The sequence below is a fragment of the Myotis davidii genome, unplaced genomic scaffold, assembly GCF_000327345.1.
Source record: "Myotis davidii unplaced genomic scaffold, ASM32734v1 scaffold458, whole genome shotgun sequence".
Taxonomy (NCBI): domain Eukaryota; kingdom Metazoa; phylum Chordata; class Mammalia; order Chiroptera; family Vespertilionidae; genus Myotis; species Myotis davidii.
In genome coordinates, this window is record NW_006289819.1 from 2,344,717 (window position 1) to 2,357,150 (window position 12,434).

At 52.6% G+C, this 12,434-nt stretch overlaps 1 protein-coding gene across 1 annotated transcript in view; it reads right to left on the bottom strand.

Moving 5' to 3' along the window:
* Positions 1 to 12,434, bottom strand: part of SLC2A1 (solute carrier family 2 (facilitated glucose transporter), member 1) — a 28,224-nt gene that overhangs the window by 15,127 nt on the left and 663 nt on the right. Inside the window, 1 exon segment of the mRNA XM_006762594.2 lies at positions 2,946 to 3,041. Within this exon segment, the coding sequence (XP_006762657.1) occupies positions 2,946 to 3,041 (96 nt within the window).

Genomic DNA, 12,434 nt, shown 5'->3' on the forward strand with positions numbered 1-12,434 from the left:
CGCAGGGAGGTTTCTACCCACATGGCTCCCCAGGCAGCCTTTGGCACCCCGGGGTCACCAATGGGTCTTTCCCATCCAGAAATACGGGGCTGATTTGTCCAGGCTGACCTCTGGGGCCCCTGCCAGCATTCCTCCACTCCATTCCTCCACCCACTATCCCCGAGTGCCTCTTAGGATGCACAGGCTCTGTCTGCTCCAGGTCGTGGCCGTGGGCAAACCCAACACCATGGCCCTCAGTCTTGGGAGGTTTTTGTCTCTAAGCCTGAAAGTGCCAGCTCTCCTCCTGCCTAGGATCCTCCTCTTCTATCAGTGAGGCTTGGCCCTCACTTCTCTCTTTATTCCAGTCTCTCTGGAACATTCTCCTCTCCTGCTATTTGGATACCAATGACCAACTTGTAACTTTTCTCCAGCTGACCACCCACCTAAGAAACAGATCCCATGTCCAAGTGTGTCTTGTACATCTCTGGTGGTGTCATACCAAACCTCCATTCCTGCACGGCACAGGCCGTCAGCGCCTCCCATACCAGCTCCTCCTCCAAGCCAGCAACCTAGAAACAACTTTTAAACCCTACTCTCTTGTCCTCACACTGACCTGATGATCAAATCCTGCCCATCCTTCCTACTCAGTGTTTGTTTTTCTACCCCTATTGCAAGAGCAGCCTTCTCACAGTTTCCCAGGCTCTAGTCTCACATGTTCGGATCCATCCCATACCTCATTTCCCTAAAATGCAAATCTGATTACTTCTGTCCTCTTTAATGGGTCCCCACTGTCCTCATTCTAAAGTCCACACTCCCTAGCTTGCCCTAGATGGTAGTGCACACATGCCCACTCTTTTTTTAAAAAAATGTTATTATTGATTTTAGAGAGGGAGAGAGAGAGATGGAAACATCAATGATAAGCATCACTGATTGGCTGCCTCCTACTGGGGTTCGAGCCCACAACCTGGGCATGTGCCCTAACTGGGAATGGAACCAGGACCTCCTGGTTCATAGGTCGACGCTCAACCACTGAACCACACCGGCCAGGCCCACATGCCCATTCTGACTGTCCCATGCCATACTGGTGGCTGGATATTTTATAGATGAAAGCTACCCACAAGGCCCTGGGTGGCCAGGCTCTGGCTTACCCGTGGCCCTCCCAAGCTTTTCTCTCCTCCCATTTACTCAAGTCACACACCCGACTTTCTCTCCTCTGGGCATTTTATTGCCCTCTCTGCAGCTCATCCCCACCCTGTTGTTTCTGGAGAACACCTCCTGTGTCCTGATCTTAGAGCCCTAGTTCTGTCAGTAACTCACTATGTGATCAGTCAGGACATCACTTCATCCAGTAGTTCTCAACTTTGGCTGCACATTAGAATCAGTTGGGGAGCTTTAAACATTCGATGCCCAGGGGAGTGGGGGTGGCTGGGGAGAGGTCAATGGGGGAAAAAGGAGACTTATGTAATATTTTAAACAATAAAGAATTTAAATTAAAAAAGAGAGGAAAAAAAATTCGATGCCCAAACAGAAGCCCAGACCAATGAGGTCAGCTTCTGGGAGTGTCCAGGGGACCCCAATGTGCCCTCCACCTCCTTCTATAATGGTACAGTCTTCCCGTCTGTAAGGATTCCCAAATGGAGCCCGCTCCAAGGCACATACCTTGGCAAGGGCTGTTCAGAGCACTTAGCAAAGCAGGGCTGTGGCTGTACCAAGCAGGGCCCTCAGTTCCCATTCCAGACGAGCTGAGAAAAGTCCCTTCATGACTCAGCAGGCCAGGCCTTCCTGTGACCTGCTCCTCAGCATGGGGCGTAGCTCTGCAGCCACCCTCCCTCTTTTGGGGAGGCCTCGCTCTGACTCCCGACACCGCCTCGTTCTTCCAACAGGCCCCCGAGCCTTAGGAGCTACCTACTCTCACTTTCTAGTCTGAACAACGAGTGCACTCTCATTCCGTCCTCCCCCGGAAGGTACAGCGTTTTGAACTCACAAGGAGCTTAGTCAGGAAGGGGTCGTGTAAACAAGAGTTTGGCTTCTGACTCCACCGTTCACAAGCTCCATGACCTTGAGACCATTGGTCATTGCATCCACCCTCATCTGCCAGGGCCTGTTTTCAGGTTCATAAAGTGGGAATCACCCAACCTCAGAAGCATACGCAAAGGGCCTGGTGTAGAGGAGGGACGCAATACCGCCCCCTCTCCTGACGGCGTTCCTCTTCTCTCCTCCCTAAAGCGCGTGGGCTGGGCTGGAGGTGATCACCAGGGTCCCTCCTAGTCTTGACATTCGAGTGAACAAGTAGGGACAGAGCTGGGATGTGTTGGGGGGAGGAGGAAGTAAGCGCAGGCCTTCAGCCCCTGCAGTTCCCTAGGGCAAGACGCCATTTGTGTTTTGACTGGCACAGGGCCTCCAGGGAGAGGAGGCAGTTTCAGAACGAGATGCCTTATAAGGAGTGTGCTGTGTGTGGATGGGTGTGGGCACAGGCTCAGGGACCGTCGGGCCAGGAGGGCTCCACGGCAGACTGGAGCTGGACACCAGCTCCATCCCTGACTAGCTGGGTGATGCCAGACAGGTTCCTTCTCTCTGGCTACTCTCTCCATCTGCAGGATGGGCATGATGGATGCTGCCCGCCTGCCTTTGGGGCTGCAGGTGAGCAGCAAGTGAGATAAGCACCATGAGAGCCCTCTCTAGCCCCAGGTGCCACACACATGCGGCATCATTATACCAGGGATTGCTCTGATTATTACAAATGTCTGTTGTATAGGAGGTTGCTCAAGGTGACCTATTAAGACCCCATGTTTCTATGGGCCCCAAGAATTTAAGGCCAATGATAGGAATCTCTGACCTGTTCGGGGCCAGAAAACAGGATACTGAGGCAGATGGTGAGTTGACATAAATGGGGAGGCAGGGTGAGTGGGTGAGAGGGTGTGCAGTGCAAGCTGGTGTTGATAAGCCAAGGAAAGCGGACCACTCACCTTCTGGGGGGCATTGATAACGCCAGTGTTGTAGCCGAACTGCAGGGAGCCAAGCACTGCCCCTCCCACGGCCAACATAAGAGTGCCGGTCAGCTTCTGCAGAGAGAAAAACACACTGTTACAGGCAGCTCTGGGGCCGGGTTACTACAGGGCAGAGCCTGGGCTGGCAGGTTCTCCTATTCAGGTATCTTGCCTGACTCCTGGCACTCCACCAGTCTTTCTCCCAGGAAACTTGGCCACTTTTTGACTTCAGGTGCCCTAACCAGCCCTCCCGACTTCTAGACACCAGGCTGGCCAGACTCCTTCTGGGGCGGAGGGGATATCTGGGTCCTCTCTCTCTCTCTCTCTCTCTCTCTCTCTCTGCAGCTAGGTTTTGGCTAAAGATGGACAGGCCTTGGCTTCTCTGGGGTGTCATTCTCTGGGTGGAGCCATGCCGGGGTGCAGGTGGCCCCAGACTGATTGGGAGGCCCAGGAACCAATGCCCCTATGAAAAGGGGACCAAATTACCTGGGAGAAACTACATAGATGGGTGGGGGAGAGGGGAGCCTTGGATTTGGACCCAAAGGGGCTGGCTTCTGATTCAAGCCCACCTGCCTGCCTACTTGCTCTGTGAATTCCAGCACGCTAAGTGAGTCTTCCCCACTCCTCCCAGAACCTCTGTTTGTTGCTCTGCAAAATGGGGACACTTCAGGCTGATCAGCATTGGAAATGTGGTCCCATCTTCCCCTCCCTCCATTCACAGCGGGAAATGGAGCCCCAGGAGGCAGAGATGCGTTCCAGGAGAGAAGCGTTCCAGCTCGCTCAGGGGCGAGCAGAGAGCCAGGCTGGCGCTCAGGGTTCCATGGTTCCCCACCTAGTGTCCCTCATGGTAGCCATCCCCAGACCTTGAGCCTCTCCGGGTTATTTGGACACAGATGACATACCGCTCAGGAATGTGCTTTGGAAAAGTACGTGACACGAGGCAAGTCAAAGCGTGGGGCCAAGTGTTTTCAATGGGCAAAGGGGAGAAAAATGATGGTGGGTTTCTGCCCCCGGGAAGCTGGGGGCCTGAGAGCAGCAGGCAGGTGGGCCCTGGGTGACAAGGCACCTTGCTAGAGAGACGGTGCTTTGCTTGCAAGAGCCCCTCTTGTTAAGAGAGGGACTTTTGTTAAAAGAGGGACTCTTTTTTTCTTTTAAAACGAAGAAGTCAAGAAATGTGACATCAGGCAGGCCCTTAACTGGTAGTGAGAGAACGGAGCCACGGGAGGGACAGCAAAGAACAACTGTGGGCACCACACGGGCTGGGTCCTGGAGGAGGGGCTGGAAGCTCACAACCCTGCCCACGCCTGTGGAGGGGAGGCTCTCAGCTCAGTCATGCCTTGCTATGGGCCTCGGTTTCCCCAAAGAACCCAGATGCAGCCCTCACAGATAGCACTGGGCTTAGCTGTTCATCAGACATGTTCCTCGTGTGGTCTTTTCATTCTCTGCCATCAGGCCAACGACTGAGAAAGCCAAGGTTTTCACAACAGAGGCTGAGAAAGAGGAAGGGGGCTTCTGTTAGCCCGAGCGCACAAGCTCAGAGTCCATTCTTCACCAGGTGAGCACTGGCCCCTTCCTTCCCCCCAGCACACCTGGCTCCTTCCTGGCCAAACTCCGGACATTCATCCTGGATGCTGGGGCTTTCTTCATGGCAGGCTGCACTCCCTTTAAACCCTGTCCTTCCCTGCCCAGCTCACCCCAACCCCAAACTCAGCATGCCCCAGGGCCTCCTGAGTTCCCTTCTCTCAACTCCCGAGGAAGCCTGCAGATCCTGCAGATCCGGGCTGTCAGTTCTGAGTGGTTGGGGAGTACCTGACAGCCCTCCTCTGGTGGGCTCCGGCCCAGCCCAATTGATAGGCTGACCGCTGGGATTGAGTAAGAGGATGCCAAAGGGCACTGAGCATTGACCGAGGTAGGCCTAACCCAGGGGTGGGCAAACTTTTTGACTCGAGGGCCACAATGGGTTCTTCAACTGGACCGGAGGGAGGGCCGGAACAAAAGCATGGATGGAGTGTTTGTGTGAACCAATATAAATTCAAAGTAAACATCATTACATAAAAGGGTACGGTCTTTTTTTTCAATAGTTTTATTCATTTCAAACGGGCTGGATCCGGCCCACGGGCCGTAGTTTGCCCACGGCTGGCCTAAACAGTGGCTGTTGAATGTTACCATGTGAGAGTGTCCTGTCTGGTGAGTCACGTGTGTTAGCTTGGGGGCTGTCCACTGTGTTGTCCAGAGTGTGACAAAAATGAGAGAGGCTTCCAGTCCAGTGCACAGGCGAGTGTGGTCTGAGCTTCAACCCGTCGGTGGGAGAAGGCACTGTGGGAGTCCTGGACAGAGAGACTTGTAATTTTGCCTGGGAACCATCAAAGATGGGTTCTCAGGAGGCGACACTGGACTTGGGCCGTGAAGGACATGTAGGGAGTCTGCCAAGCAGGGAAGGTGGTGGCAAGACTGCATTCCAGGGAGACAGAACAGTATGTGCAGGGGGAAGAGGAGGCCCCGTATGGGGCCCCAGATTAAACAGGAGGTGCTCAGTGTGGCTGGATGCTAGGTGCCCATGCTCTGTGGTAGGCACCCATCACACATTCACACTCCCGCCTCCCTGCACCCACCAAACCCAGCTTGATCACTGCTCGACTTGGGGTCAGGAGACCCAGGCTGAAGAGCAGGGAGCTGCTTCCCCTCACCCTGGAGTTGGGATATGTGGTGGCCCTGGCTCTGGGCTTCGGTTTCTTCACATGGGAAATGGGGACAAGACTTCCTCCCCTTCAGGGTTGCTGTCCAGGTCTGAATCAGTGCCCATCACAGAGCTCGCAGGGTTCACCTGGCAAGCGTTTTCTGAATCAGGGAAGGATGGGAAGCACCCTCGGCTGGGCCGCCATAGCACCATCTGCCCCCACCTTCCCTGTGGCTGGAACGGAAACGTGGTGATGAAATCCATTTATTCAACATGTATTTATTTTTTTGGTGTCAAGCTGATGGACAAGTTGGTGATGCCTTAGGAAAGGGGTACAAACCCCACAGCTTGCAGTTTTCTTATGAAGCCTTTTTCAGGGGTGCAGGTGTAATGTGGAGCCCAGAACCTGAGACCTCCTGGGGATGGGGCTGCCTTCTGGAACATCCACATCTTCCAGGCCTTTGCCCTTGCTGTGTCTGCTACCGTCTCCAGCTTTTGCTCCAAGCAGTTGGGATACTGACCTTTATTTACCCACTAGGCTGGGAACTCATTACCACGGGCCTGGAGTGCGCTGGGGAGGACACAGCACAGAACCTTTGTAAAAGGCCCACCACTTCTGAATTTAGCTTTTGGGCAAACTTGGCTCTGTGTGTATCTGTTCTGCCAGAACGGTGTTCATCCTCACAGAATTTAACTTGGCCATTTATCAGTCCTCTGATGCGTACTGAAAGCTCCGCTCTGAGACGTGGAAACAGGCCAACAGTAACTGCCTACCCCAACCCACAGGGCTGGAGAGGGAAGACCACCAAACCGAGTTTAACCCTGACACCCCTAGAGTGCCACAGACACTCCAGTTCAGCAAAGGCCCGGGCTCAGGATCCCACACAGAGGGGGATCTCACACCCCACCCCTCGTCACCTCTATACTAATCCTGGGGGTCCAGAGCCTCGCTGAGAGCTCTCCCAGCCCCAGGAGCCAGTGGGGAGGTGTCAGCACCTGGGACCTCTCCTCCCACACACACACCGAGATGATGATGGCTCTGGCCAGGGAGCACTGCGAGCAGCGTAGCCTTCTGACTTGCTATGTGCCCTTCCTCGGGCTTGGCCTTCAGCAGAACCTTGGTCGATAGCGGCAGAGGGCGGGCACGTGGCTACTGCCATGTGGAGTCAGGATGTTCTCCCATCCCCTCTCTCACATGGCTTCCCCAGGTGCACTGGAGCGTGGGACACAGCCTTTGTAACTGGTTGGCCCCCAGTTCTAAAGAGGCGGGGGGGGGGGGGGGGCTTACTGGATCCATGATAGCTCCCTTTGTATTTATTTCCTGTACATTTATTTTTTAAGATGTCATGTGAACAAAATTCTGGGCATTAAAAAAAAAAAGCCCAACGCCATGGCTGCATGACTCAGCTGGTTCGAGCATCATCCCGTATACCAAAAGGTTGTGGGCTTGATTCTCTGTCAGGGCATATACATACCTAGGTTGCCAGTTCACTCCCAGGTCGGGGCATGTACAGGAGACAACAGATTGGTGTTTCTCTCTCTCTCCCTCTCTCTAAGGTCAATGAACATACCCTCAGGTGAGGACTTAAAAAAAAAAAAAGGCCCAAGAAATTGCATACTGGCTTTAAAACCCTGTGTGATAAATGGGAGCAGGTCAGAGGCAGGGGCCCCGGCCACGCAGCAAACAAAAACGGGTGCTGGGACTGGAGTTCTTTGGATTCCTGTGCTGGCGTTTTGCCCTCTCTGACCTTTTCCTCCTAAAAGCTGAGCAATGGGTTGTATTGCTCCAATGCCTGACCTTCAGGGGACCTCAAGCATTTGCTCCCTTTGAAGTCATTTCCTTCAACCCTTCCAGTGATGTCAGGACTTGCCTGGCTGAGCCTCCCTGCACCTCATGGTGGCCCTGGAGGCAGAAGGGACTGATCAATCTTTTGTGTGTGGGGAGCGGTACTCATAAATCTTTAAGGCAGAGGAGGAGGGAGCTGCTGAATTTAGCAGCACCCGCAGCACCCGCAGCACCCGCAGCACCCGCAGCACCAGCAGCACCCGCAGCACCCGCAACCCGCAGCACCCCCAGCACCTGTAAGGGGCTAGGCACATACCAGGGCTGCTTCCACGTCCCAATCTGACCACTATGAACACACTCTGGGAGAGATTGTTCCTGCTTTCACAGATGAGAAACTGGGAGGCTCGGAGAGAAAAATGGGTACTGATACATCCCTCGGCTTCTGTGAAATTTCAAGCTGGGAGGGGTCTCTGATGCCAAACTCTGCCCTTCCTGCTCATGTCCTCCCCGCTTCGCTTCCGGGTACTGGTCCCTGAAGGAAACAAGGTTTCTACCTGGTGCTTTCTATGTAGGTCAGATTCCCTTCCAGCAACTCTGGGCCTTGCCCATTCTGAGTCAGAACAGCCCAGGCCCAAGCCCCTGGCGACTTGGGTGGATTCTGCTCCAAGGTCGGCAACAGTAGCCTGTGGGCCACATCCAGCCTGCTGGCTAAGAATGGGTCTTACATTTTTTTTAATTAGCTGGGAAAAAAGGACTAATATTCTGTGATACATGAAAATTACATTAAATTCAAATTTCAGTGAGCATTAATATAGTTTGATTGAAACACAGCCACACTCATTGGTCTATGTATTGTTTATGGCTGTTTTTGTGCGACGATGACAGGGATGAGTGATTGTGGCCGATGGTCACAGAGCTGATGCTATTTACTTCCTTTTTTTTTTTTGGAGGGCTCTTTACAGAAAAAGTTTGCCAATTTCTCCTTTAAGCCCCCAGGTCCCCTGAACTGCTATGTACAAACTCAATATGTAAACTGCACAGGATTCTCAAAGCCTTTCAGGCAAAACCAAATCATTCTCCCTAAATAAATAAATGCAAACAACTAACTCCCTGGGCTGTGTGTGTGGGCCCTGGGTCAGGACCTGGACATCTGGAGAAGCTGCCACCCTGGAGGAGATACCCTTTCATTGGTGAGATGGGTACCAATTCAACTCTGATCAATTGAATATGATAAGACCATGGGAATAGGCAAAGGTCCATGACACTCTCAGCAAACAAATACAAGTCCCAGCTTCTCCGCTTGTGTGACCTTGAAAATACCCTTTCCCCTAAGACCTCCAGTTCTCAATCAGAGAGGTTTTCTACAAAAAATAAATTACATTACTAAAGAAAGGATAATGCTTGAAGGCATATTCCCAACACTATTCTAGTCAATGGGGAATTCAGCAATATACACCAAATTCCTGCCTTTCTGGAACTTGATATTTTAGTTGAGGGCGAGGACCGAAAATAAATACCTAAGATACATCAGGTGATGAGTGGTGTGAAGAAAAAGCGATGGGGGTGCTATGTTGTAAACATGGGACACGCCTGTAATGGAATACCATGCAGCTGTTGGAAAGAATGCAACACATCTGTACGTACTTGATCTGGATAGAGCCCCAGGGTAGATTTTTCAGGGAAAAAAGCAAAGTACAAAACAACGAATAGAATGTACATTTTGTGTAGAGAAGGGGAAGATAATTAGCTTGTACAATGGTACTTGCTTATACACGCAGAGAAATACTGCAAAAATTTACTTCTAAGGGGTGGCGGGCCACGCAGGACTGCACAGAAGTAGGTAGAAAGTGTGATCCAAATACATAAAAATTACACTTACAGGCACACATATACACATGCACAAAACGAGGTCTGTGAGGGTAAACAGCAAACTATTACAACTGGGGGAAGACATTTACTCTTTCACTTTGCATATTTCTCCACAGATGCCTCCAATACTTCTATCATTAAAAAAAAATAATCCACAACCGGACCCAGAGAGGTATGTGCTGTTTTCCTACTGCAGGTGAAGAAGTGAGTTCTGTGGCTGCCTGAGGCCGGATGGTGGAGCTGTTGCTGAGGGGGCCTTTTCCTCCCCACTCCCAACTGTCAAGATGGTGGAGCCAGCTCCGGGCTACGTGATATGGACAGATGTCCTGTCCAGCAGAGGCCTCCGTAGCCAAATGCTCCATTAAACTGGGATCTGGCAAAGCTCTCTCCCCCGCCACTTCCAGGGTGCCGGGGCCCTTGGCTGGCAGAAGCCAGAAAGGTGGTCTTGGAGAGGATGAATACTGCCTTCGTTCTGCCCAAATTCAAGACCGTGGAGCCCTGCTTAGTTACTGTCAAACCCCAGCATGTATGCGTTAGCTACTGCTTCCCTGGCCTGGTGGCTGGATGGCAGAGCCTCCAGCTCTATTCCACCCCTCCCACGGAGGGAGGTAACAATGGAGGTTTGTTTTGGTGGCCAGGCCGGGGCCTGTGGGCCTGGACACAGCCTCTCTGAGCCCATGAGGTGCCTTCTCAGCCTCTACGATCCTGGGACACCGGTTACCAAACTGAGTGGCTTTTTCACCTTTCTGCCCAGGAGTGACATGGGGGAAGGGCTGCAGGTCCCAAGCCAGCGCTGCACACACTTTCCCCTTTGTTCCAAGCCTCCCCACTTCTGCCAGCCTGGGGGAGGGGAGCTGGATGCCTGTACCCTGGGAGCCAGAGCTGAACTCTAGGCCGCGACACCCCGTGACCAGGAGGCACTGGGTAAAGCTGAGCTCCCTGAAGTCACAAGCTGATTACGGGGGATTTGGGGCTGACCCAGCTCCGGGGCAAGTGGGGTCGGGTCCCTGAATGGCTCAGCCAGGGACAAGGATCATCATGGAGATGTTTACAATGCCTGCACACCCAAACAGGCCGTACAAAGGGCGTTTCCACTTAAAATAGCCACCGCTCTGATTTAGGGCTCCTGGCCTGTCTCACCACATCCACCACAGGGGAGCGAACCTCCATTTTACAGGCAAGAAACCAAAGGTCGGAGGAAAGCCACTTCCCCAAGGTCATAGTTTTGTGAGGACACATTTTGTTCCAACTCACAGAAGGGTTTCAGTTGTCAAGTTATGCCTAATCCAACTCTGAGACTCCTACTACTGAGCCCAGAAAGAGCTTGGCAAGTCCCCGGAGTCTGGGAATTCCTACTCATTTGGGGTGAGTGCAGGATGGCACAGAGGACAGGGATGTGGAGAAGAAAGCATCTTTTTTTTTTTCATACTATAGAACATCGCAACTATTTTGTGAAAGCCTTATCTTGGTCACGTCTCTTTCCTTCCCTGGCCTCAGTTTCCTCATCGGGCAAACGGAAGGCTGGGCCTCGTACTGGAAGGTCCCTTGTTGCTCTGACTTTGCTTTACCCCCTTATGTCATCCGAGGAAGGCTGGCGGTGTGTTCTGAGGTAGGAGGCTCCGTGTGTGACCTTGGGAAAGTCGTTTCTCATTGGATTGTGATTCATTTCGCCCTCACAGGGGAGGCAGGGCAGCCACATTAGCTGACTCATCTCTCACCCATGGGCTGGCTACCTCTACAAACCAACTTCCTGACAAATCCCGACTGGAGAAGAACTGGAATCTTAACGATTCCTTGATCAAGTGGTACTCACGGCCCAGATATCCTGGGTTCCCCCAAAGTACACACTGCCAGAATGCCAGACTTCTGGACAGAGGCCACAACTCGGGTACAGGAAACCTGAGGCCCAGGTAAGAGCAATGCATCACGGGAGCCTAAAGAGGCCGGGAAGATTTACGGAACAGCTACGAGGGCACACACATTTTTTTCCCCTCTGAATTCTTACAGATATTCTAATGATGAAAATAACATTATTATGCAGATCAGGCAACTGAGCTAAGCTGCACAAAACCACCTTTGCAGGACTTCTGAAAAGCATTTACTAGCCAAGTGCCTAGCAAACTGTAAGAACGTTCTATCTCCATGCAGAATATTTATTCACTTATCCACTCAACAAATAAACACCCAGGTCCTACGTCACATGCTGAACAGATAGTTCTTACCCTTGAGGAAGTAAAAAGTTATGTCTTACACGCCGAGAAACGGAGGCCCAGAGAGGTTAAGGGGCCTACCAGAGTCCTGAGATAACACAGCAAGTATGTGGACTGTGTGGTCTCAAGCCCTCACCACTAGCGCTTCTCATTTGATTATTAGTATGTTATATCCCAGCATAATGGCTAACCTATGACTGTCAGAATTCGCGTTCCCCAGGGCGGGGTGAAGCAAGCAGTCAGGATTCAACAGGTATGAAGGAGCCGTTTCCCGCGGAGGGTATGTCAGGCGCCACTCTGACCAGCCAGACCCCGTTCCGTCCCGCCACACTCCTCTACAGCCCACAGGCAGGGGCGGTGCACAGTTCAGCCTTACCCAGGTTTAAAAAAAAAAAAAAAAAAAGCGCATCCTCGCGCCTCCCTGCCCAGAAGATGGGAACATTCAAGCGGATAAGAGGGAAAGTTTCCAAGAAAAAAGTGACTTGAAAAATGTGTCCTGCGCACGGGAGGGCCTTCATCAATACACGTTCTGGGCAGGACAAGCAACTCTTCTTTCCCCTGTAAACGGCTTCCTACCCAGAACATGTATTGATGGAGCCCCTCCCATGTGCAGGACACATTTTCCAAGTCACTTTTTTCTTGGAAACTTTCCCTCTTATCCGCTTCAATGTTCTCATCTCTTCAGAGTAGGAAGCCTCCCGTTCCTCAGTCCCCTTCCTCGGGCTCCATTTCAGCCTGCGGTCCCTCCCGCTCCCCAGTTCCCCGGGGACACGCGGCGGCGGCGGCCCCCGTGGGGCTCTCCCCAGCCCCGCCCCGGAGAGAAACGTGCCACTTCGGACCCCATGAAGCCTTGGGGCCTGCGCTACTGGAAAAGAGGGCCTCGGCGGCCAGCTTCTTGCCCTCTACGCCTGGAAAGAACCGGGCAT